The 27,615-nt window shown below is 45.4% G+C and overlaps 1 protein-coding gene across 1 annotated transcript in view; it reads right to left on the reverse strand.

Annotated features, from left to right (window-relative positions):
• Positions 1 to 2,953: 2,953 nt before the first annotated feature.
• Positions 2,954 to 27,615, reverse strand: part of LOC126527449 (sodium- and chloride-dependent glycine transporter 1-like) — a 52,276-nt gene continuing 27,614 nt past the window's right edge. The window contains exons 5-6 of the mRNA XM_050175283.2: positions 5,896 to 6,023; positions 2,954 to 3,123 (exon numbers count right to left, since the gene is read on the reverse strand). Of these exons, the coding sequence (XP_050031240.2) occupies positions 2,954 to 3,123; positions 5,896 to 6,023 (298 nt within the window). The remainder of the gene's footprint in view (positions 3,124 to 5,895; positions 6,024 to 27,615) is intronic.

Raw genomic sequence — 27,615 nt, forward strand, 5'->3', positions numbered from 1 at the left:
CCACTGTCGTCGCGGACTTTCTCTTGCGTGACATTATTTTCTCCATGTTATCTACTGTACGCTCGCGAACCGACCTTGCCCTTTGACACGGCACTTCCTCCTACTGCGATCCCAACAAACGAGTATGCGCGTGACGCCATCGCCCTCGTCGACCATGCACGCCAGCTTGCCCGTACTCGACTGACAGCCTCGCAAACCACTCAGCAGCGTCAGTACAACGCCCGCCACCGTGACGTACAGTTTTCGCCTGGTGCTCTCGTGCTCCTGTGGTCGCCCTCTCGTCACGTCGCATTTTGAGAGAAGCTCCTTTCGCGATACATAGGGCCCTACCGTGTGCTGCGCCAGGTGACGCCTGTGACGTACGAAATTGCTCCTGTGAGTTCAACCTCGTCCTCTACTCTGGCATATAGTGATGTCGTGCACGTCAGTGGGCTCAAGGCCTACTACACTGCTTCCTAGTCCGGCCTTTAGTCGCTATGGGACGGCACTTTTGCCGCCGGGGGTAGTGCTACGAAACAGTATTTGCGATGACGAAGAGGCGAGCAGTGTGAAGACGACGACGACGACGATTGGAGTCTAGCGCGGGCTGTTGCCTCTTGGCCAAGTGCGGCTTATTTCCTTGTAAATATACCTTGTATTGCTTTTCGTCTGCGTCTTCCTACGTAACAATATTATTGCCTTTTGTAGTCTGAATTCAACATCATTACCTTGGTTCTGTCCAGCTCCGTGGCATTCGCATATTTTTGAACTCTGGCTAAAGTTAGCCGAGACACCCTGTATTTGGTGCACCATTTACTCTTCTCATCATCATGTGATAGTGTGCTGAGTTCCTGGCCATGGAGAAATACGGGGTAACACGCTGGCCAACTAAATGGCTAATTAGTTGCATTGGAAGCTGTTAATTGTACTTCGGCTGTCCCTGCCGAAGATCTCAAACCTTTTTACGTAAGAAAAAAAAAAAACCATTGGCAACGCTTGCAGAATGCTGAAACGAGAAATAAGCTCTACGTAATCAAACCCCAGTTGGCACACGGCTGACAGACGGCCATGTCACCGGCCTTGTGCACAGCACTCCTTTATTCTCAATTCTACACCCTCGCCGCTAACATACCTTCGTTCGCGCCTGCACCCACCCGCCTTACCCCCTCTCTCCTTTAGAAGATCCCTACCTATATATACTGTGCCGAGGAAAGCATATGTCGCCTTGAAAAGGACAAGTCCACTTGTCGAAATGTTGGCTTCCGTTTTCACCTTATTTTTGTTTTGCTCAAAGCCCCAGTTAGGCATTTGTACTTCGACAATGAAAACAGGACACAACGATGTGCTATTCTGTCGTCTAAGAATAATGCACACGTATGGCACCCAGAATTACCTGCTGACTGGTGTTGAGACTCCAACGTGTGGCAGATGTGGTAAGAGGCTCATTGTCCTTCATGTTTCGCTAGAACTCCAGGAAGCAGAACTTCTACGTGGGAAGTACTTCCCGAATTCAGCTTACAGAGAGCACATTCCTCGCCATAAGGCTATTTTCCTTGGACCATAGCCGTATAATTCCACAGCAAATCAGTTTTAAAGTTCTTGAATAATTTTGCTTTATTGAAAGTGATAAGCACTAGAGATTCGTAGTGCATCCTCTGGCAACAGCCTGTTGCAATGGGACCGCTTTGTAACGCGCATGCTTCCGGGCTCTTGCGTTTCAAGGGTTCTGAAAACGCAGTAGTGTGTTTTGAAAATTTTCCCAATGGACATACTGTCATTCATTTTATCCTCCACTCTCAATGTATTTCTTGTGTTTAGACGACACTTCATTGGTGATTTCCATAATTATCGTACATGTACATTTTACGGACTTCACCGCCACTCTTCTTTAGGCCCATCTACAGCCATGTCACAACCAATTACATAATTCATTACTCCATTGTCAACTCATTAACTGTGGCCTGGAGCACTTTGGCCATACTTGGCCCTAGCGCCACAATACGCCAAACTCATCATCAACCAATAAAAAACAACTTGATTCCAATGACATTTTGGTACTATTAACATACAAAAAATGTGGCCCCTAGGACTTTTTATAGCAATCGTGTTACACTAACAGTACCTGATGCCCTCACAAAGTTTCAGCGATATCTTGAATATAGCTTATTGCCTTGTTGCTGCCGAAGTTGCCCGGCTTTAGTGATTTCTTGAGCAAATGAGGAACGCGAGGTGTTTACAGTAGTGAATTTTACTCCGCCGTATGCCTGCTTAGCCTACCTTTAATACAGGTGTACAAGGTCCATATTCACTTTGAGCCTCTACTTCGCTGTAAATTGCCGTTGCTACACGCTTTTAAAAATAAAACAATCTGCAGACACCATACATATGTGTTTATCCCGTGAAGTCAATTGATTTTGTTGCAGGCAACAGACGAACCTACGGCTTTGTACATTTTGTCCACAAATGTTTGTTGGCTCTCGGCACGCAATCCTCCCGAAAATATATTAGACCGAAGCAGATATGTCTAATGAAGGTGTTTTTTTATACAATATGTACAATTTATATACCCAGAAATGTGAGTCTACAAGAAGGCGAGGTAGCCTACGAGAACTGCATTGATTAAGGCCTGCGTTATATTATGCTTATAAAGCAGCACTGCCAGATTGAAACATGCGCATGGACCCAAACAGCACTATGCGTTTGAACTTCGCAGCGCTGCTTTATAACTCTACGAGAAGGCTAATTCATCTCTATCTGGGCGCGCCGAGAGCAGTGGACAGCGGCTGGTTCACTGCACTCATGGCGGCAGTAGCACCACAGAACCACGCGAGGACGAAGGACGAGAACAGCGCTTTCCATTAAAATCAAGGTTTATAGTAAACGTTCGAAAGTGTAGCTCTCTTCTTTAGTCCCCGTGATGTTCTAGCGCTACACTTTCGACATGAATCAATACCAAGTTGCTCTATTTGCTCTCCTAATCCGTGTTCACCTGAGAAGAGAGCACGCAGGAGAGCAGGAAGCAGATGAAGCAGTAGGAGAGCGTGACGAACGTCTTCTTGGACGGCAGCCGGGCTTCCAAATCCACAAGCATCTCTTGAAGCGCGCTGTTAACCAGCGCCAGCTGGGGGCAAAATATATAAACATCTTGTACGGCAAGGTAGAGAAATGAAGGGAACATATAGCATCTGTTGTTGTGTTGAGTAGAAATTCTTGCTCACAACGCCATCGTCCTCGCGACACACGCCGTTGGTTGCCAGTTAGAGCGACTGTGTTTATCTACGGGGAGCCGCTGCCTCTCAGTTGCAGCACCGCGGGCGAAAGCGCGAGCTACAAATCGGCCTCCGCGTGGCACACGAGTCTGAAACACAGTTCTATCACATTTGGACATGGATGTGCGATTTCTTGGGCTCAATTCGAGGCAGGTCGCTGAGTCACGCACACAATAGGTCGCTTATAAAATATGACAATGGTGCTGTGTTTTCAGCTCCGCAAACCTTCTGCCGCACGCAAAATCATGGCCTTTGAGATTGACTTCTGTAACCGAAATAGCCGTTGCTGGGTCTTGGATTTAGACATCACCTATAAGTATTCTTCCTGGCCATGTTTTACGCGTACACCAAGCCAAATTCCTCAGTGTTGGCGGAGTGTACATACACGACGAACAAAAAGCAAGGTGACGTACACCTCTAAGCTAACAATGAGCAAAGGTGTGGACCCACGCACGCTGGTTCAATAGCCATATTGTGCTCATGCACTTTCCGGCTGCCGCAATGGGAATTAATCTGGAGCTTGCAGTTTCCTTCACAGCCCGTGAGTTCTTTTGAGACATCAGCTCAAGGATCTCGATGAAAAGCGTACTAACCTGTGCGGCCAGAGATTGTAGGATGAACGCAGCGAAGAAACAGCCGCTGGCCGCGCGCGGAAATGTGAAGGAGCCCAGAGCCATCGGCAGTGCGACGAAAGGCACAGCTTGACCTGCGCCGACGCAGAGCTGGAGCATGCTTTCGTGACGGAGGGCACCCATACGCGTTAGCTGACATTACGACGCAACCGGCAAACTAAGAATCCGGTGAATTCGCGAGCGCACATAAAGCGCAGTCTGGAGAAGCGCTCGGTAGACGTTGCACTTTTGCGAAGTCAGCTGCCGTGACGTATCTGAGCGTGTTGGCTTCAAGTGAAGCTTGTCAAGTAAGTTCTTTATTTCGAGAAATCCTCGGCGCAAGCACACACACGCAGTCTGCGTTCCGTCCCGCCGCACGCGGCTTGCTCCGCCGATTACACTCAGTTCGTTGTCGCGCGCTGCCCGCATGCCGACCGCGCACGCACGCCTTCCACGTTCTCCGTCACACACCGCGCCTCTGCTCGACACAGTTGCCTGCCGTCTCGTGCCTGCGACTCTACGCCGCCTCGCGTTGGCCCGGTACCCTCGCAAGTTCTTTTATTAATCACATGAAGATAAGTGCATTGCGTATGGTATAAAGGTGGGGCCCTATAACTCTCGTAGGAGTTGTGGAGGGGGCCCCTATGTTATATGCGGTTATATAAACACTAGAGCGCGTGAGAATGTGAGACAGTACAAATATGGTACATACTCACTCAGAAAGTGACGCGACCATAAAAGAGTGAAGGGTAGTTTTGTGTGTCGATAAGTGGCTGTTCTGCTGTTAGATCTGTCGGTAATTTATTCCAGAGCTGCGATGCGGTACGCGAGAATCTAAATGATCCGTAATTAGTGCGAGATTTCGGAACGGTTAGCGTTTTCGAGGTGACTGATCGTAATGGGTATGTGGCATTTTGATAATTATTTTTACAGAACGACATAGTATAATTTTGTGCGATATTTTGTAGAGCGAAACGAGAACATCGCAATCAATGTGATGTTTCGCGGGTAGTATATTAAGTAATGCGTACGCGAATGTGACCGAGTCCGATCTGTTTAGGAAGAGAATACCTCGAAGCGCTATTTGTTGTGCTGCAATAACAGGCAATAAAGTGGTAGGGTGCGTGAGTCCGTATATGGTAATGGCATACGTACTGTGAGTGTATAAAACCGACATAAAGAGTATGGAGTGTGTTCAAAGGAAAAATGTAATGTAGTTTATACAGTATTGGGATTTTCTTATAGACGGTTAGTGTAGTTTCGTGGACATGTTAATGCCACTTTAGTTGAGTGTCAAAGTAGACGACTCAAAATTTCGTCTCGTTAACCCTTTGTAAAGGAGAGTTGTTGAAGTTTATTGATTTAGTGTTAATTAGTCGAGTGTTTTCTTGCAGCAAAATATGTATAGATACTTGAAGAAGAGTTGAAAACTAACGCTTGCCATCAGCAGAGCGTTTCTTTCGCAATAAAACTGTTCTTGCCGAAGTAAAACTTGCGGGTTTTAGAAGATAGCTCCAGAACCTATTTCTTGAGGTGCTATGCTTTTGAAATGATGTGCTAGAGATCGCGGCTCTCCAAGTTTGAATTTACGCAAACGTGGCCGATGGAGAGAGGTGGAACCGGTCCACTGACGCGCAGGGGATGCCGAGACGCCAAGGCGACCGCCGCGAGTCCTCCTCGCTCTCCGCGGCAGGGTGGCGACGTTCTTTGACGGGGCCGCCAAAAACGCCATCGGCACGCTCGCGTTTCGGCGGCGTCTCTGGCACGAGATCGGCGGCGCATTTCTCCACCCTGCGCGGAGCGGCGGGTGACGTCGAGGCAGAGCGCAGCGACCGAAGCCGCACCAACGCGGCGGAAAGCGGGAGTATCGCATTGTGCTGTCAGCGATCTCGCAACACTGAGGCTCGCATGCGAAGGAATTGATGCACGCGCGAACACACGGCGCCGAGGTTTGACTGCCATTCGTGGCTACGAGGGTGGTGTACACTTTGGGACCCTGCCGGGAAGCTCCGGTACGTGATCAGAGCCACGCTCACCCGGTCGTTCGACGTCCGGCACCGTCGGCGAGCCCCTCAAAGCCGCCATGTGTCCCATGGCCGAAAAGGTCATCACGCTGCCGGCCATGTTGTAAAGCACCGCGTTGACGGCCAGGAAAACGTGCGAGCTGTGATGGCACCACAGTATTTGACTGTAAAGCAATCGACGTCGCTCCTCGCTGGTTGCAGCAACAGCTGACCTTTTCGACTTATCCTGTGCTGTGGTTCGAGAGGGACTGTGTGGTCCCTCTCGAACCTTTGTAGGGCAGCGCGAACACGACGATAATATGACGAAACAGATAACAAGCTGTAAATACTTGATTGCGTCACGCACACATATGTTCACACTAAACTCGAATACGCATTACCATCTCCTGAGAAACGCTCGTTCTCTGTGCACAGAGGAAGCGCAATCTGGGGCCTAGGCGCGATGTCGTTTCATCTTCCATTAGTTCCATGACAAGCTTCTCGTACATTTTGTTGACGACAGTACACACATTAAAGGAGTACTGACACGAAAATTCGAATTCGACTTAACATGTGAGATCGATTTTTGTGGGAAAAAACACATCGTCTGCAAAATATAAACGGCTAATATAGCTTAGAACATATTTAAAATCAATTTTAAAGTACGCGCGCGCGCAGCCAACCGAAAAACGTAACACCTCGCGACATCGACATCAAGGAAGGTATGTAAACAACCGAGAAAACGCTACGTCATGAGTTTGCGCTGCCGTCGGAGCGGGCCCTGATGCAGTCCGATAATCTTCCACGAAGACTACATACCCACCGGCGTAGATAGGTTGTCTAGCACCCGGGGCCCACAGGTCTTCTGTCACGCACACCCCCGGGTGTAATCAGGAAGGCGAGGATATCAAAAATTTCCGGGGATAGTGGCGGTGATGTTTCAGCACCAGCACAGCCACCTTGACACCCCCTCCCCCTTCGCTTTCGTTCCCAATGAGCGCTAATGTAGCAGCTATACAGGCTGTTTTATATGATATGACCTGTGATAGGCACATTTGCACATCTGCTGTCAGACTGTAAGGCTTGTCAGACAATATAAATAAAGTTTTCATTAGCGATTTTAGAGGCAGTATTGCATTTGCAAAATCGAAGCCCGACAGTCATAAGTTGCCCAACAACTTCACAAAAATTGTCGTAGGTACTACAGCGTGCAGTATTTTGGCTGTCGCCAGCCCTGAACCCAAACGAAAATTAAGTAGCGTGTCAACGACGCTCATTTCCCCAGCCTATCAGAAAACAACACCTGCTTCCTTGCAGCGCAGGCGTTAATGCTATGGCAGCCACGAGTTCTCTTCATTCTGATCCATAAAGCCTTTCTTTATTTTTGCTGCTATTGGAAAACGTGATCATCCGAGCTGCGGTACCACATAAGATTGCAAACGGAGTAGAGCACGCTCCGCGTCGATTCCTGGCGTCGCCATGCAGAGAAACGAGAAGGCCACCACCGTGCGGGCGAAAGCTTCCGCTACTGTTGGTCAGCACTGGCGAGGGAGAGGGCGGAGAGATCGACGTCACTGGTGCACTGTTTCATATTTCTTTCGGTACCGCCATACAGTGATAAAAAACTGCAGGCTCTAGCACTCAAGACAATTTTGTTTAGAAGTGAAGTTTTTGTTGATTTAATAATATGACTTCGGGTCCTCAATTCCTGAATTGCAATTTTTCCTCTATAATTGCCAATTAAGCAGTTATTTAAGATTTTCTTATCAAATTACCTGCCATATTTCGAACGGTACCGAATTCCTAATGGTCACGAAGACACATACCCTGATAGAATACCGGGAGAAGCTTCACAAAATTAATCATTTAGTAAAATTCCGTGTAGATGAGAGAGGACGCTGTATTCGTGACATGATGTCAAACAAACGCAACAGGAGGAGGAGGTGGAGGGAAAGAAGGAATGTCAACCAGACGCACGTTCGGTTTGCTACCCTAGACAGCGAAAGGTGTTTAATGGAAGAAAAGAGAGGGAAGGAAGAAGGTACTATCAGTGTGAATACGCGAGGTTGTAAATTACTTGATGCCTATAATTGGTCACTGAGGCCAGTCGATTTCACGAAACGTGGCAGTACTCGCTTCACTTTGTGAGCCTGCGACGCGTATGGCCATGGTCCGAAAATCTTAGTCTCTGCTATCTGATCGGTTTTGCTGAGGCAAAGCCGCCGCACAGCACACTTTTGGGAAATGGAGCCTGTTCCTAAGCAGGTGCCGCGCGAGGCGGTGGTGTTTGAAAAGAGCTTCGGTGGAGTGCGCGAGAATTAGTCGCAGACTACAATTAGTCGGACTACAATTAGTCGCAGACTACAGACTTGTGGCAGCAGCGGCAGCGCAGCCAACCCGCTGCCTTAGACTGTCCTGCAATTTTTTACAGTTGCTGCTGCTCTTGTGCTTGGAACGTGGCTTTGCTCGGATCGACGTAAGCGCCTGTCTGGAATCTAATCGTCAAGATCAAGCTACATATGACAGTTGTCTTCACTAAGTCCTGCGTCACGGCCCAAGCAGCTGAAGCGCCACCATTCGCTACATAAGAAGTGGTCGCCAAGTGCTTCCTCGTCTTGTGGCAGCAGCGGCAGCGCAACCGACCCGCTGCCTTAAACTGTCCTGCAATATTTTACAGTTGCTGCTGCTCTTGTGCTTGGAACGTGGCTTTGCTCGGATCGACGTAAGCGCCTGTCTGGAATCTAATCGTCAAGATCAAGCTACATATGACAGTTGTCTTCACTAAGTCCTGCGTCACGGCCCAAGCAGCTGAAGCGCCACCATTCGCTACATAAGAAGTGGTCGCCAAGTGCTTCCTCGTCTTGTGGCAGCAGCGGCAGCGCAACCGACCCGCTGCCTTAGACTGTCCTGCAATTTTTTACAGTTGCTGCTGCTCTTGTGCTTGGAACGTGGCTTTGCTCGGATCGACGTAAGCGCCTGTCTGGAATCTAATCGTCAAGATCAAGCTACTTATGACAGTTGTCTTCACTAAGTCCTGCGTCACGGCCCAAGCAGCTGAAGCGCCACCATTCGCTACATAAGAAGTGGTCGCCAAGTGCTTCCTCGTCTTGTGGCAGCAGCGGCAGCGCAACCGACCCGCTGCCTTAAACTGTCCTGCAATATTTTACAGTTGCTGCTGCTCTTGTGCTTGGAACGTGGCTTTGCTCGGATCGACGTAAGCGCCTGTCTGGAATCTAATCGTCAAGATCAAGCTACATATGACAGTTGTCTTCACTAAGTCCTGCGTCACGGCCCAAGCAGCTGAAGCGCCACCATTCGCTACATAAGAAGTGGTCGCCAAGTGCTTCCTCGTCTTGTGGCAGCAGCGGCAGCGCAGCCAACCCGCTGCCTTAGACTGTCCTGCAATTTTTTACAGTTGCTGCTGCTCTTGTGCTTGGAACGTGGCTTTGCTCGGATCGACGTAAGCGCCTGTCTGGAATCTAATCGTCAAGATCAAGCTACTTATGACAGTTGTCTTCACTAAGTCCTGCGTCACGGCCCAAGCAGCTGAAGCGCCACCATTCGCTACATAAGAAGTGGTCGCCAAGTGCTTCCTCGTCTTGTGGCAGCAGCGGCAGCGCAACCGACCCGCTGCCTTAAACTGTCCTGCAATATTTTACAGTTGCTGCTGCTCTTGTGCTTGGAACGTGGCTTTGCTCGGATCGACGTAAGCGCCTGTCTGGAATCTAATCGTCAAGATCAAGCTACTTATGACAGTTGTCTTCACTAAGTCCTGCGTCACGGCCCAAGCAGCTGAAGCGCCACCATTCGCTACATAAGAAGTGGTCGCCAAGTGCTTCCTCGTCTTGTGGCAGCAGCGGCAGCGCAGCCAACCCGCTGCCTTAGACTGTCCTGCAATTTTTTACAGTTGCTGCTGCTCTTGTGCTTGGAACGTGGCTTTGCTCGGATCGACGTAAGCGCCTGTCTGGAATCTAATCGTCAAGATCAAGCTACTTATGACAGTTGTCTTCACTAAGTCCTGCGTCACGGCCCAAGCAGCTGAAGCGCCACCATTCGCTACATAAGAAGTGGTCGCCAAGTGCTTCCTCGTCTTGTAGCAGCAGCGGCAGCGCAACCGACCCGCTGCCTTAAACTGTCCTGCAATATTTTACAGTTGCTGCTGCTCTTGTGCTTGGAACGTGGCTTTGCTCGGATCGACGTAAGCGCCTGTCTGGAATCTAATCGTCAAGATCAAGCTACATATGACAGTTGTCTTCACTAAGTCCTGCGTCACGGCCCAAGCAGCTGAAGCGCCACCATTCGCTACATAAGAAGTGGTCGCCAAGTGCTTCCTCGTCTTGTAGCAGCAGCGGCAGCGCAACCGACCTGCTGCCTTAAACTGTCCTGCAATATTTTACAGTTGCTGCTGCTCTTGTGCTTGGAACGTGGCTTTGCTCGGATCGACGTAAGCGCCTGTCTGGAATCTAATCGTCAAGATCAAGCTACATATGACAGTTGTCTTCACTAAGTCCTGCGTCACGGCCCAAGCAGCTGAAGCGCCACCATTCGCTGCATAAGAAGTGGTCGCCAAGTGCTTCCTCGTCTTGTAGCAGCAGCGGCAGCGCAACCGACCCGCTGCCTTAAACTGTCCTGCAATATTTTACAGTTGCTGCTGCTCTTGTGCTTGGAACGTGGCTTTGCTCGGATCGACGTAAGCGCCTGTCTGGAATCTAATCGTCAAGATCAAGCTACATATGACAGTTGTCTTCACTAAGTCCTGCGTCACGGCCCAAGCAGCTGAAGCGCCACCATTCGCTACATAAGAAGTGGTCGCCAAGTGCTTCCTCGTCTTGTGGCAGCAGCGGCAGCGCAGCCAACCCGCTGTCTTAAACTGTCCTGCAGTTTTTTACAGGTTTGTGCAGTTTTTCTTTTTCTAGCTGTAATATCCGATCAAGTTTCGTATTCTCGCTGCTGCTGCTGCTGCTGCTACTGCCTAGTTTTTTGCGCCACATTGAAAATCTTGATTAAAACTTCTTTCTGGGCGAGTTGGTGCATACTTGACATGAAAACTGTTTACAGCGCAAACACATGCAACCACAAATTATAAGGGACAGGACAGTCAGCGCTTGTGTCCTGTCCCTTATAATTTGTGGTTGCATGTGTTTGCGCTGTAAACAGTTTTCATGTCATGAAAATCTTGGTTGCGTTGCTTTTCGTCCATGTCGCCGTGCCTGCCTGTTAACTGTCTCAGTTATGAGTGCCTTAGAACATGGAACTTGCGCAAAATGTGATGTTGACATTGAAGCTGATGCTCATTTCATGACATGTTGCGTCTGCAGTAATATTTACCATCTTGGTGAATGCTCGGGAACCGCCGAAACGACTTTCAAATCAAAGGCGGAAGAATATAAGAAAGCCTGGAGGTGTCAACATTGCCGCAAGAGCAAAACAAATGCGCCTTGCATGAATAGTAATATGGAACCTTCTGTAGCTTCTCTGCGTATTGGCATCAACCGTAAGCTTGATGAATTATTACCCCTAAAGGAAACGGTGGATGGCGTTAAGGCGTCATTGCAGTTAATGTCAAACAAATATGACGAAATACTTGCTCAAGTCTCCAAGCATGACGCTGAAATTAGGAGCACGAATTCCAGGCTTTTCAACCTTGAAAACTCCGGTGCCAATGACGAGGTACGAAAGTTGTCTGTTTCATCGAATTATCTGGAATACCAAAGCATAAAACTGAACCTTGAAATTCATGGCCTCAAAATACATGAAGATGAGTCCCTAATCAACAAAATAAACGTGCTTGCGACAAAATTGGAGCTTGATCCCCTGACCAGTCAATCTGTTCTTGCCGTGCACAGGCTTCCTTCTAACCCTGATAAGATTCCCGGTGTTATCATACGCTTTGCGCAACAATCGGTAAGGGAACAATGGCTGAACAAACGTAAAGTACTGCTAACAGTAGGAAAAGGTGTTTTGATGTTGGAAAACCTAACTGGCCTTAACAGGGAGCTTTTGAAGACCGCTAAAGACTGGACTAGTGCCAATGGATTCAGTTTCGCTTGGCACCGTCGCGGAAAAGTGTAAGGAAAAAAGAAGGCTGTCATGCACACACGATCACCTGTGCTGCCGACCTTCATGAACTGAAATCATAAAACGTGTTTGATGAATGTCTTCTACTGCCATGTCTTTCACAGGCTTGTTACCTCCATCAGATTTTGTTAATTATATTGGAAAATGTCATAGTCGGGCGACTAAATGTTTTCACTTAAACTTCCATTCTGCTAGAAATAAGAAAGATGAACTTGATTTTTTCCTTGAAAGCCTCAAATTTCAGTTCGATTTCATAATACTCTCTGAGACGTGGTATGACCAATACTCTATCCCATGGTGCCTTCCGAGCTATCAGTCTTTCACTAGGTCCAGAACCACTTCGCGTGGAGGTGGTGTTAGCGTGCTTGTGCAAGGTAATCTTTCAGTAAATTGCATTAATGAATTTTGCCTCTTGACGGAAGGCTGTGAAGTCTTATCTGTGCTGCACGCACGAACTATTTTTTCTGTATTCTACCGTCCACCCAATGGGAATGTCGAGAGATTCTTGTCGCTTCTGGAGAAATTATTTTCATGTGCACATGATCTACAATGTACAGTTGTTTTCGGTGGCGGTTTCAAAATTGACGTGTTGACTGATACCGCAGCTAGTTGTGACTTTTTGCCTTTGTTGCAGGCATATGGCTGTCACAATACTATCTCGATTCCAACCAGGGTCACAGCCAACACATCTACCTGTAGTGACCTTTTTTTACAAGCTTTCCCCAAGCTGACATAAAAGCCGGTGTTTTCACGTATGGTTTAAGCGACCACAAGCCCATCTTCCTAAGCCTCATCCGTAATAATAAAAGAGAAAACAAATGTAACTTCGCTTATCAACCAATTACAATGCACCAGCTCGCACAGTTCCGAAATAAAATACGGCTGATTAAGTGGGGGGATGTTTTTGCTGCGGATAATGCAGATGCTGTCTATGAAACATTCTTCCACACTTTTCGGGCTTGCTATAAAAAACATTTCCCACTTCGTACCAAACCTTCGCGTTCTTCGAAAATTCGCAAACCCTGGATCACGACCGAATTGCTGCGTAAAATCAAGCTTAAAATAAAATTACATAGTAAGTTAATTAAAACCCAGAATCCACATACCCGCAGGTTTTTAAATAATTTTGGAAGCAATTAACAAACGAGCTGCGCTGCGCTAAAGACCGCCGTCATCTCGAGCACTTTCAATTCTGCTCGAATGACAGCCGTAAATTGTGGAAGCGGGTCAGCGTTTTGTTGAATTGTGTGCCTGATTATCAGCCTCCAACAGGTATTTTGGAAAATGGCAATGTAGTTCCAGACGTGTGTTTGCCTGACACGTTTAACAATTATTTTACCAGGGTTGCAAGTACACATATCAACATGAATGCTAGTCGTTACTTATCCGTTGATTGCTCCGATTCAATTTTTTTTGCATCCAACGAACGTATCTGAAATAATGGGCAAGTTCAGTGAACTCAATAACAGCAGCGTTTGTGATGTCAATGATTGATAATTTTGATAAAGGCCTTCTTACTCTAGGCATTTTTATTGACTTTAGCAAGGCCTTCGATTGTATTAACTACGAGCTTCTGTTATATAATATGAATCACTATGGTATTCGTGGCATTGCTTTAGATTTAATTAGGCTATAACTGTGTCATAGATGCCAATTTCGACAAATTAATAAAATTTCATACCAAGGTAAACCAGTGTATATTGGCGTTCCTCAGGGTAGCATTTTAGGCCCTCTTCTCTTTAATATCTTTAGTAATGATATTGTTAATGTAGATTCCCACACCAAGTTTATTTTATATGCTGATGATGCAACCGCGTTGTTTTCTTCAAGTAATGCTGTATTGTGTGCTTAAAATTTATGTACTTGATCTGTCGAAAATGGGCTGAAAATCAACACAGGAAAAACTAAAGCTATCTTGTTTCATGCCAAGAATAAGAATGCTCTCCTGAAGGATGACATTCAACTTGGCTCTTCAAAAATCATGCTCGTGAATTCCATTAAAACCTTAGGTGTTTTCTTTGATCATGACATGTCTTGGAACTGTCATACTAATTTTTTTAACAAACAAGCTTTCTCAAGTTTCGGGTATCCTTTTTACCATTAAACAGATTCCACAGAAGGTAAAACTTCTGCTCTATAACTATTTATTTTATTGCCACCTAAATTACGGCTGCCTGGTTTGGGGCACAACATCTGCCACTAATATTAATAATATTTTTCGTCTGCAAAAGAAAGTTATCCAGGCTGTGTGCAAAGTACCATTTGACTTTCCAACTAGTTCATTATTTAAAGACCTAAAGATACTTAAAGCTCCTGATCTCTTCAATTTTCGCTTAGCGTTAACATACGGCAAGGAGTGCCGGAAAAACATTAACCAGGGCAGGTTTATAGCCAACTTGACACGAAATAGAAGCTATTATGCTGCAAGATTTCCGGAATATGGGTTTGTGCCATACCCACGTACCAACTATGCGAAACAAAAGCTTTCATACACTTTACCGCGATTATTAAATAAGTTAATGAACGATGGTATTGATGGTTTTTTTCTTGCAGTAAAACAAGTTATTGAATTACTTTCGTGCCTATTACCCTTTAATCTCTGTATAAGTAGGCTTATTTTTATTGAGTTATATATATATTTCTATTGCTATCTGCTGTATTAACACTTGTATGAGAACGTTTATTGTTTTTGTTTTGTTTTGTTCTTTCTCTCTTACCCTCCCTTTTTGCCATGTGTTGGTTTATGCTGCTGCTGTCGCGAGAAGGTTCAAGGACTAGGCAAGTTGCTCTTTTGTAACTTTTTTCCTTATATCCTCCATAAACTTCATAACTTATATCCTCCATAAATTCATTCATTCATTCATTCATTCATTCATTCATTCATTCAATTTATAAATGTGCAGTAAATGATAGATTAAGAAACGAAATGAAAAATCAGTAAGGTAACGGGCGTATTAAGCGCCTATATAGTTTAATATTAACCACATGGCGAAATACTTCTGTAAACGGTGCACCGCCGTAGTAATAAAGACTGAGGCAAAGCCACCATACAGCGCACTTTTGGGAAATGGAGCCAGTTTGCTTCTACTAAGAAGGGATAGCGTGAGACGATGGTGTTTGAAAGAGCTTCGGTAGTGCATGCATGAAGCGAGAATCAGTCGCATAGTACAATTACCAATTATGCATTCAACAATGCGGTAAGTGTGTAAATGTAAACATAATTAAATTAAGAGGCGTAATTAGCGATAAAGAAGTTCAAAATTAACCACATTGCACTATACGACTGTAAAGGGGGCACAGCCGTAGATATAAACGTGCTGAGGCAAAGCCGCCATACAGCACACTTTTGCGAAGTGGAGCGAATTTGCTTGTACTAAGCAGGGACAACGCGAGCCGATGGTGTTCAAAAAAGCTTCGGTGGTGCATGCATGAAGCGACAATGACTCGCAGAGTAGAATGTCCAATTATGCAATGAACAATACATTAAATGTGTAAACGAAAAAGTAATTAAATTGGCAGGCGTAATTAGCTCTAAAGAAGTTCAAAATTAACCACATTTCCCTATACGATTGTAAATCGTGCACCGCCGTTGTTATAAACATGCTGAAAAAAGCCGTCGTAGAGCACACTTTTGGTAAATGGAGCGAGTTTGCTTGTACTAAGGAGGGACAGCGCGAGGCCAAAGTGTTTGAAGGGAGCTTCGCTGGAGCATGCATGATGGCAGAATCAGTCGCAAAGTACAATTACCAATTATGCAATGAACAATAAATTAGGTGTGTAAACGTAAATGTAATTAAAATGGCAGGCCTAATTAGCGCTAAAGAAGTACAAAATAAACCACATTGCCCTATACGAGTTTAAAGGGTGCACCGCCATAGTTATAAACATGCTGAGGCAAAGGCGCCGTACAAAACACTTTTGGGAAATGGAGCGAGTTACTAAGCAGGGACAGCGCGAGGCGATGGTGTTCGAAAAGGGCTTCGGTAGTGCATGCATGAAGCCAGAATCAGTCGCAGAGTACAATTACCAATTATGCAATGAACAATACAATAAGTGTGTAAATGTAAAGGTGACTAAATTAACAGGCGTATTTAGCGCTAAAGAAATTCAAAATAAACCACATTGACCCATATGATTGTAAAGGGCGTACCACCGCAGTTACAAACATGCTGAGGCAAAACCGACGTACCGCACACTTTTGGGAAGTGGAGCGAGTTAGCTTGTACTAAGCAGGGACAGCGCGAGGCGATGGTGTTTGAAAGAGCTTCGGTGGTGCATGCATGAGGCGAGAATCAGTCCCATAGTACAGTTACCAATTATGCAATGAACAATACATTAGTTGTGCAAATGTAAAGGTAAATAAATAACAGGCGTAATTAGCGCTAAAAAAGTTCAAAATTAAGCACCTCGCCCTAGACGACTGTAAAGGGTGCACCACCGCAGTTATAAACATGCTGAGGAAAAACCGACGTACCGCGCACTTTTGGGATATGGAGCGAGTTTGTTCGCTTTAAGCATAGATAGCGCGAGGAGTTGGTGCTTGAAAAAAGCTTCAGTGGTGCTTGCATCAAGCCAGAATCAGTCGCAGACTACAATGACCAATTATGCAAGGAACAATACATTCGGTGTGTAAATGTAAAGGTAGGTAAATTGACAGACGTAATTAAAGCTAAAGAAGTTCAAAATTAACCACGTTGTGCCATACTGCTGTAAAGGATGAACCGCCGCAGTTATAACCATGCTGAGTCAAAAGCGACGTACAGCATACTTTTGGGAAATGGAGCGAGTTTGCTTGTACTAAGCAGAGACAGTGCGAGGCGATGGTGTTTGAAAGACCTTCGGTGGAGCATGCATGAAGGGAGAATCAATTGCAGGGTACAATTACCAATTATGCAATGAACAAACGTAATTATAGAGGCGCAATTATACAGGCGAAGGTGCGCACAAACCGACGAAAGTAGGAGCATAACCCTATGAAGCTTCGTAACTGCTTTAGAGTCGTCGGTTTGGGGAAGTCGGTCACGGCGCGTAGTTTAGCCGGGTCCGGAAGCACGCCGTCCTTTGACACGACGGGACCGAAAATTGTAAGTTTTCGCGCAGCAAAGCGGCACTTCTTGAGATTTAGTTGCAGCTGAGCGGTCTTCAGACACGTCAGGACATGGTTGAGGCGTTCCAGATGGGTTGCGAATTCTGGCGCAAAGACAACAATGTCGTCGAGGTAGCATAGACACATGTGCCACTTCAAACCCCGCAGAACTGAGTCCATCATGTGCTCGAAGGTGGCAGGCGCATTGCAGAGGCCGAAGGGCATGACATTGAATTCATATAGACCGTCAGGCGTGACGAAGGCTGTCTTTGAACGGTCGGCCTCTGCTAAAGGCACCTGCCAATACCCGGAACGCAAATCTAACGATGAAAAAAACTCGGCACCTTGTAGGCAATCAAGGGCATCGTCAATTCTGGGTAACGGGTACACGTCTTTTCGAGTGACCTTTTTTAGGCGCCGGTAATCCACGCAGAAGCGAATTGATCCATCCTTTTTTTAACGAGAACCACAGGTGATGCCCACGGACTTTGTGAAGGGCGAATAACGTCGCGTTTAATTATATCGTCAACCTGGTCGCTAATAACTTGACGTTCCGCGGTGGAGACATGGTAAGGGCGTTGTCGCACTGGCGAGTTGGAGCCGGTGTCGATGTAGTGAACAATGGTAGAAGTTCGGCCAAGGGCACGTTGGGCAACATCGAAAGAGTCGCGGAATTGGTAGAGCAGCTGGAGAAGAGCAGAGCGTTCAAATGGTGACAGTCCGTCTGCGATCGACGAATCGAATAGGTCGGCAGCTGGTACATCAGAAGGATTAAGAGCACTGACGACGTCGAGGTCGCGTCGAGCTGAATCTTGCTGCACGGAAAAAATTTGGCGGATATCAATGGTTTGCACGCATCCAAGGGATTCACCTTCAAGCAGTTTGATGGGATACGGAAGAGGATTTGTGAGGCAGAGAGCGCTTGTTCCATTCGAAATAGAGAGGGTCGAATAAGGCAGAAGAAGTGGCTTCCGACTTAGAAGGAGGAGTGATGGCTCAAAGAATGCAGCTTCATCACATATGCTGTTGCAGAACACGGGGAGCAAAACAGCTGCTGTCGGCGGAATTTCTGTATCTTATGTTACGACTAGTTTGTGTGCGGCTTGATGAGCGGGGTTGTAGGACTAGTCACACAACGGGAAAAGCTCTAGTTCAGATCTGGCGCAATCAATAACGGCGTGATTATACGATAAAAAGTCCCAGCCAAGCATGATGTCGTGCGAGCAGGATGAAAGGATGATAAACTCAACAATGTAGAGCTATTTAGCGATAATAAGTCGAGCAGTGCAGGCAGCTATAAGCCGAACAGGGTCTCCATTCACTGTACGTAAGGGCATCATCTCAAGAGGCGTGGTCACCTTCCGAAGCTTGCGGCAAAGTGTGGCGTCTATAACATAAACAGCAGCACCGGTATCCACAAGAGCATATGCACGGGTGCCTTCTACAAAAACTTCGACAATATTCGACGGCAAAGTTCGAGGACTTGAGCATTTCGAGAGCGCAGTTCTTGCCTCACGAACTGCAGGGGCTAGTTCCCCTCATTTTCAGGGGCTGGTCGACGACGCATGGGCGACAAGGATCGACGACGGGGTGTAGGTGAGCGACGAGACGTGGGTGGCGGATAGTCACGTGAAGACGTGCTTGTTTGGGGACCGGACCTTCATAACTAGAGCGGGGACGATCCATGTAGTTCTGCGAACGGGCGTCTGAGTATCCTGACGCGCGACGGCGGCAGAATCGGGCGATATGACCAGGGCCACCGCATGCAAAACAGATCGGCCGGTTGTCGTGCGTTCGCCAGGGATTTGCAGTGTTGGGAGCAGCCCATGTCACGGACGGCTGAATCGGGGCTGCAGCATACGACATACCATAGGACGGTGAGGGCTGTTGAAACTGTTGCCGCTTTACTACCTCAGCGTAACTAAGAGGCGCGGCGACAGGTTGCTGCTGAATGGGCACCGGCATGGCCTCGGAAATCTGTTCTTGGATGACGTGTCGAAGCACGGGAGCCAACGGGATTGGTCGCTGCAGTTGCTGCTGTTGTGGGAGCTCCTGACGCTGATTAAACAGTAGGAGAGACAACTGACGGGCCACCTCCTCACGCACAAATTCTTTCATTTGTGCGAGAAGGTATGACTGGTCAGGCACGATGTCCAGTGCAGTGAGTGGTTGACTGTACGTGTGAGATGAACGTCGGGTGAGAGCCCACTGCCTTCTCAATTCGTCGTAGCTGTGGCACAGAGTTACCACTTCAGACACTGTGCCGGGAGACTTCGCAAGAAGCATTTGAAAGACATCGTCGTCGACGCCCTTCATAATATGCTGTATTTTGGCACTTTCGCTCATTGAAGCATCGGCGCGCCTGCAGAGATCGATTATGTCCTCAACATAGGCGGTAAAAGTTTCGTTTGGTTCCTGTGCCCGTGTGCGCAGCCGTTGCTCGGCGCGTAACTTCCGCATGGCAGGGCGACCGAAAACGGCAGATGTTGCCTCCTTAAAAGCGGGCCAGTTCTCAAATTCCGATTCGTGGTTCGTATACCACAGCTTCGCCACGCCAGCCAGGTAAAAGATCGCGGTACTCAGCTTAGCAGCGTCATCCCACTTGTTGGGTCCACTAACTTTGTCGTAGGCCGACAGCTAGTCCTCGAGGTCCTGGTCTTACGTAACCGAAAATACCGGGTGGTCTCGCTGGCGAACCGGGCCGGGGCAAACGGCGGCCGGGAGAGATGGCGGTGGTTGGGTAGCGTCAGCTTGCATGGTGGAGTGCGACGTACGGGATCGGGGTTCCAGGGTGCCGGCGATGTGCGTACCCCGCACCTCCACCAAATGTAAGGAGGTTTATTGGACGAGTCCAACAAACAGGCGGTATCTCTGAAGAGTAGGTCGGGAGAACAAGATGGTGGTGTTCGAGCGCCGATCTCGTGCCCTCCGCTCTTGATGATGATCGGGATGTCATTATCTTCCTTTCTTCATTACAAGGTAAATAAATTGAAAGGCGTAATTAGCGCTAACGAAGTTCAAAATTAACCACATTGCACTATATCACTGTAAAGGGTGTTCCGTATTAGTTATAAACATGCTGAGGGAAAGCCGCCGTACAGCACACTTTTGGGAAATGGAGCGAATTTGCTTGAACTAAGCAGGCACAACGCGAGGCGATGGTGTTTGAAAGAGCTTCGGTGGAGCATGCATGAAGCTAGAATCAGTCGCAGAGTACAATTACCACTTATGCGATGAACAATACATTAGTTGTGTAAATGCTAGGGTAATTAAATTAGCAGGCATAATTACCGCTTAAGAAGTTCAATATTAACCACTTTGCACTATACTACTGTAAAGGGTGCACCGCCGCAGTTAAATGTGTACTGAGACAAAGCCGCCGTACAGCACACTTTTGGAACATCGGGCGAGTTTGCTAGTATTAGGCAGGGACCACGCGAGGCGATGGTGTTCGAAAAGAGCTTCGGTGGTGCGTGCATGAAGCGTGAATCAGCCGCAGAATAGAATTACCAAATATGCAATGAAATATATATTATTTTTTAAATGTAAACCTAATTAATTGCCAAGCATAGTTACCGCTAAAGAATTTAACCACATTGCACTAGACTACTGTAACGGGTGCACCGCGACAGTTATAAACATACTGACGCAAAACCGACGTACAGCACACTTTTGGGAAATGGAGCAAGTTTGCTTGTATTAAGCAGGGACAGCGCGAGACGATGGTGTTCGAAAAGAGCTTCGGTGGTGCATGCTTGAAGCGAGAATCAGTGGCAGAGTGCAATTACCAATTATGGAATGAACAATGTATTAATTGTGTAAATGTAAAGGTGAATAAATTAACAGGCGTATTTAGCGCTAAGGAAGTTCAAAATTAACCACATTGACCCATATGATTGTAAAGGGTGTACCACCGCAGTTATAAACATGCTGAGGCAAAACCGATGTACAGCACATTTTTGGGAAATGGAGCGAGTTTGCTTGTAATAAGCAAGGACAGCGAGAGGTGATCGTGTTTGAAAAGAGCTTTGGTCGTTCATGCACGAAGCGAGAATCAGTCGCAGAGTACAATTACCAATTATGCAATGAACAATACATTAAGCGTGTATAAGTAAAGGTGATTGAATTAACAGGCCTAATTAGGGCTAAGGAAGTTAAAAAATAACCACATTGCCCTATACGACTGTAAAGGGTGCACCGCCATAGCTATAAACATACTGAGGCAAAACCGATGTACAGCACATTTTTGGGAAATGGAGCGAGTTTGCTTGTACTAAGCAGAGACAGCGCGAGGTGATGGTGTTTAGAGAGCTTCGGTGCAGCATGCATGAAGCGAGAATCAGTCGCAGAGTACAATTACCAATTATGCAATGAACAATACATTAAGCGTGTATAAGTAAAGGTGATTGAATTAACAGGCCTAATTAGGGCTAAGGAAGTTAAAAAATAACCACATTGCCCTATACGACTGTAAAGGGTGCACCGCCATAGCTATAAACATACTGAGGCAAAACCGATGTACAGCACAGTTTTGGGAAATGGAGCGAGTTTGCTTGTACTAAGCAGAGACAGCGAGAGGTGATCGTGTTTGAAAAGAGCTTTGGTCGTTCATGCACGAAGCGAGAATCAGTCGCAGAGTACAATTACCAATTATGCAATGAACAATACATTAAGCGTGTATAAGTAAAGGTGATTGAATTAACAGGCCTAATTAGGGCTAAGGAAGTTAAAAAATAACCACATTGCCCTATACGACTGTAAAGGGTGCACCGCCATAGCTATAAACATACTGAGGCAAAACCGATGTACAGCACAGTTTTGGGAAATGGAGCGAGTTTGCTTGTACTAAGCAGAGACAGCGCGAGGTGATGGTGTTTAGAGAGCTTCGGTGCAGCATGCATGAAGCGAGAATCAGTCGCAGAGTACAATTACCAATTATGCAATGAACAATACATTAAGCGTGTATAAGTAAAGGTGATTGAATTAACAGGCCTAATTAGGGCTAAGGAAGTTAAAAAATAACCACATTGCCCTATACGACTGTAAAGGGTGCACCGCCATAGCTATAAACATACTGAGGCAAAACCGATGTACAGCACAGTTTTGGGAAATGGAGCGAGTTTGCTTGTACTAAGCAGAGACAGCGCGAGGTGATGGTGTTTAGAGAGCTTCGGTGGAGCATGCATGAAGCGAGAATCAGTCGCAGAGTACAATTACCAATTATGCAATGAACAATACATTAAGCGTGTATAAGTAAAGGTGATTGAATTAACAGGCCTAATTAGGGCTAAGGAAGTTAAAAAATAACCACATTGCCCTATACGACTGTAAAGGGTGCACCGCCATAGCTATAAACATACTGAGGCAAAACCGATGTACAGCACATTTTTGGGAAATGGAGCGAGTTTGCTTGTACTAAGCAGAGACAGCGCGAGGTGATGGTGTTTAGAGAGCTTCGGTGCAGCATGCATGAAGCGAGAATCAGTCGCAGAGTACAATTACCAATTATGCAATGAACAATACATTAAGCGTGTATAAGTAAAGGTGATTGAATTAACAGGCCTAATTAGGGCTAAGGAAGTTAAAAAATAACCACATTGCCCTATACGACTGTAAAGGGTGCACCGCCATAGCTATAAACATACTGAGGCAAAACCGATGTACAGCACATTTTTGGGAAATGGAGCGAGTTTGCTTGTACTAAGCAGAGACAGCGCGAGGTGATGGTGTTTAGAGAGCTTCGGTGCAGCATGCATGAAGCGAGAATCAGTCGCAGAGTACAATTACCAATTATGCAATGAACAATACATTAAGCGTGTATAAGTAAAGGTGATTGAATTAACAGGCCTAATTAGGGCTAAGGAAGTTAAAAAATAACCACATTGCCCTATACGACTGTAAAGGGTGCACCGCCATAGCTATAAACATACTGAGGCAAAACCGATGTACAGCACATTTTTGGGAAATGGAGCGAGTTTGCTTGTACTAAGCAGAGACAGCGCGAGGTGATGGTGTTTAGAGAGCTTCGGTGCAGCATGCATGAAGCGAGAATCAGTCGCAGAGTACAATTACCAATTATGCAATGAACAATACATTAAGCGTGTATAAGTAAAGGTGATTGAATTAACAGGCCTAATTAGGGCTAAGGAAGTTAAAAAATAACCACATTGCCCTATACGACTGTAAAGGGTGCACCGCCATAGCTATAAACATACTGAGGCAAAACCGATGTACAGCACAGTTTTGGGAAATGGAGCGAGTTTGCTTGTACTAAGCAGAGACAGCGAGAGGTGATCGTGTTTGAAAAGAGCTTTGGTCGTTCATGCACGAAGCGAGAATCAGTCGCAGAGTACAATTACCAATTATGCAATGAACAATACATTAAGCGTGTATAAGTAAAGGTGATTGAATTAACAGGCCTAATTAGGGCTAAGGAAGTTAAAAAATAACCACATTGCCCTATACGACTGTAAAGGGTGCACCGCCATAGCTATAAACATACTGAGGCAAAACCGATGTACAGCACAGTTTTGGGAAATGGAGCGAGTTTGCTTGTACTAAGCAGAGACAGCGCGAGGTGATGGTGTTTAGAGAGCTTCGGTGCAGCATGCATGAAGCGAGAATCAGTCGCAGAGTACAATTACCAATTATGCAATGAACAATACATTAAGCGTGTATAAGTAAAGGTGATTGAATTAACAGGCCTAATTAGGGCTAAGGAAGTTAAAAAATAACCACATTGCCCTATACGACTGTAAAGGGTGCACCGCCATAGCTATAAACATACTGAGGCAAAACCGATGTACAGCACAGTTTTGGGAAATGGAGCGAGTTTGCTTGTACTAAGCAGAGACAGCGCGAGGTGATGGTGTTTAGAGAGCTTCGGTGGAGCATGCATGAAGCGAGAATCAGTCGCAGAGTACAATTACCAATTATGCAATGAACAATACATTAAGCGTGTATAAGTAAAGGTGATTGAATTAACAGGCCTAATTAGGGCTAAGGAAGTTAAAAAATAACCACATTGCCCTATACGACTGTAAAGGGTGCACCGCCATAGCTATAAACATACTGAGGCAAAACCGATGTACAGCACATTTTTGGGAAATGGAGCGAGTTTGCTTGTACTAAGCAGAGACAGCGCGAGGTGATGGTGTTTAGAGAGCTTCGGTGCAGCATGCATGAAGCGAGAATCAGTCGCAGAGTACAATTACCAATTATGCAATGAACAATACATTAAGCGTGTATAAGTAAAGGTGATTGAATTAACAGGCCTAATTAGGGCTAAGGAAGTTAAAAAATAACCACATTGCCCTATACGACTGTAAAGGGTGCACCGCCATAGCTATAAACATACTGAGGCAAAACCGATGTACAGCACATTTTTGGGAAATGGAGCGAGTTTGCTTGTACTAAGCAGAGACAGCGCGAGGTGATGGTGTTTAGAGAGCTTCGGTGCAGCATGCATGAAGCGAGAATCAGTCGCAGAGTACAATTACCAATTATGCAATGAACAATACATTAAGCGTGTATAAGTAAAGGTGATTGAATTAACAGGCCTAATTAGGGCTAAGGAAGTTAAAAAATAACCACATTGCCCTATACGACTGTAAAGGGTGCACCGCCATAGCTATAAACATACTGAGGCAAAACCGATGTACAGCACATTTTTGGGAAATGGAGCGAGTTTGCTTGTACTAAGCAGAGACAGCGCGAGGTGATGGTGTTTAGAGAGCTTCGGTGCAGCATGCATGAAGCGAGAATCAGTCGCAGAGTACAATGACCAATTATGCAATGAACAAACGTAAAGGTAATTAAATTGACAGGCGTAATCAGCAATTATGCAATGAACAATACATTAAGCCTGTAAATGTAAAAGTGATTAAATTAGCAAGCGTAATTAGGGAAAAAGAAGTTCGAAATTAACCACATTGCCCTATACGACTGTAAAGGGTGCACAGGCGTAGTTATTGACACGTGAACGTGAGACGGGGAAATTAACACGTGAACTCGTTTATCTCTTTCGCGTGAGCGCTTTTACCGTCCCAGAAATGTTATCGCTCAGCGCAGGAAGCGCCTTCATGTATCGGAAGTTTCTAGAATGTTATCGATGCTTCTATCCGCGGTTTGTTGTCGCCGAACCTTCTTTAATCTGATTGCATGTATGCGTGATGTGAATGGTGTAGAACTTTGTGGAAGGCACGCGGGTCCCAGCAATTACTCCTGAACATTCGACGAATGATGTATAAAAGCCGGCGTGCTTGACCCGCTGACCACATTTTTGACGATCGCCGACTGTGTTCAGTTTCAGTTTCAGTTTATTCGTCATTAAAAAAACTATGAGTAAACAACAAATAGTATGCAGACGAGGGTCCCAAAGTCAATGACTGCAAGGGGTCCTCGGCTCTAAAACGAAAAAAAAAGATGTGTGCAAGACGTGGTCAAAGCAGCAAAGATAAAAAAAGTACAAGGAAAAGTTATGAATGCGCGTAATGCATTTCATTGGTAAGAGAAAACAAACGAAAAAGTACATATATCAAAAAGCATAACTATACAGAGAACATGTTATAGGACATGAAACTATTTAGAAAAAGAAATAAAGCATCTTAACTCATGTTTGAATACATTTAAGGATGACGTTAGCTTAAGTGAATGGGGTAGGTCATTCCAGATTTTTAATGCTGAAAACGAGGATGCCATTTTCCCATAGTTTGTGTTACGTTTAGGTAATAAAAAGTTGTAATTATGCGCAAACCTAGTGTGGTTTGTATTAGTGAGTAATTTGTAGTCCACAAATTCGTAAGGAACCTGTTTGTTAAGTAAATTAAAGAAGATAATACTTAGATGATACTTAAACTAGCCAGATACAGGTAGTATAAAGTTTGCCTGGAGTAGCGGGAGAGCATTTGAGTAAAAGGAACTGTTGGTGATTATGCGAATAGTCTGGTTCTGTATGTGTTGAATAGACGAGAGGTGGCAGTTATACGTGTTTCCCCATGAAGCAATACCATAGGTGATATGACTATGAATGAACGCAAAGTATAAAGATAATAATGCGTGTTCTGAAAAGAATGCACGTGATTTTATGAGAGCTCTTATGCCGAAAGCTGTTTTCTGTTTAAGAAACGCAATATGATTAGTAACTTTCAAGTGAGAATCTAATTTTATGCCAAGGAACAAAACACAGTCCGCTGCAGGAATAAGGTGACAGTCGAGAGTTACTCGGGAGAAAAACGGCACGATCTTCTGCTTTGTTTTAAATCACATCAACTGAGTTTTCAGAGGGTTTAAAATTAATTGATTTAACTGACACCATTCAACAACTTCCGCTAGTTCATTGTTCAGTTTAAGGAGTAAGGTTGCTAAAGAGTTATCAGACATGGAAATAGTGGTATCATCAGCGTATAAAATAGCATTACAAAGGTCAAGAACATCGGGTAAGTCGTTAATGTAAATGCAAAACAACAAGGGTTCCAGTATTCAGCCCTGTGGCACCCCTTGAATAACAACTTTTGACTCGGAATAAGCGCCCCCTACACAGACTGTTCGCTTACGGTCATGTAAGTAATCTTTAAGAAAAGTTAAAGCTGGACCTGTTATACCTAAAGATTCTAGTTTGGCAAATCAAATGGTATGATTCACAGTGTCAAAAACTTTAAAAAAAATCTAAACATACTGAGCCAACAAGTTTACCACTGTCAATAGAGCACCTTATGTAATCGGTTAATGCAATAAGAGCTAAGCTCGTCGAACTGCCAGGACGGAAACCGAATTGGCAAGATTTTAACAACCTAAACTTTGTTAGGTAACTGTTTATACGTTTCAGAAATAATTTCTCGATAAGTTTACTAATGGAGGACAAAATAGAGATTGGCGATAATTAGACATGATCTTGGATTGTAGTGCGAAGTGAACACGGACACAGAAAGGAGCAGACAGGACGAGCGCGTGTTCACTTCGCGCTACAATCCAAGATCATGTCACCGTACCAACTCGCCCAACTTTCCATCCTTTTGCGATAATTAGACACCAGAGATTTATCACCTTTTTTTTAAAGACAGGAATTACTTTTGCCTTCTTAAGCGAATTAGAAAAGGTACCGCATTTAAAAATTAGATTAATTATGCTGCTTAGTGTTTCCGCAATGCAAGGGGCAACAAGTTTTAAGTGATAGGCAGAGACATTATCTAGACCTGGGAAAGCGTTTTCTAGATTTAATGTAGCAGAACAAACCTCATCGGCTGTGACGGGAAAAATAAATAATGTATGATTGCAACGGTTACATGGATAAGAAGAGGCTATCGGGCTGTACACTTCATGGAAGAAATCATTGAATGACTTAGCTATGCAAGACGATGCAGTGCAAGTGTCATGTTTATAAGTTATTTTATCAATGGTTCTACTAGCCTGGGGTGCATACAAAAAGTCGTTCAAAAGTTGCCATTGTTTCTTAGGATTATTTTTAGCTTTGCAGAATCCTTTCTCATAATAGAGCCGTTTTGATTTTTTTGAGTAGGTTGTTCAACATGGTACTGTATTTTTATAGCGATGTGCTAGGTTTACATTGAACGGCTGTTTTTTTTAGTCTC

Source organism: Dermacentor andersoni, chromosome 9, assembly GCF_023375885.2.
Source record: "Dermacentor andersoni chromosome 9, qqDerAnde1_hic_scaffold, whole genome shotgun sequence".
NCBI lineage: Eukaryota > Metazoa > Arthropoda > Arachnida > Ixodida > Ixodidae > Dermacentor > Dermacentor andersoni.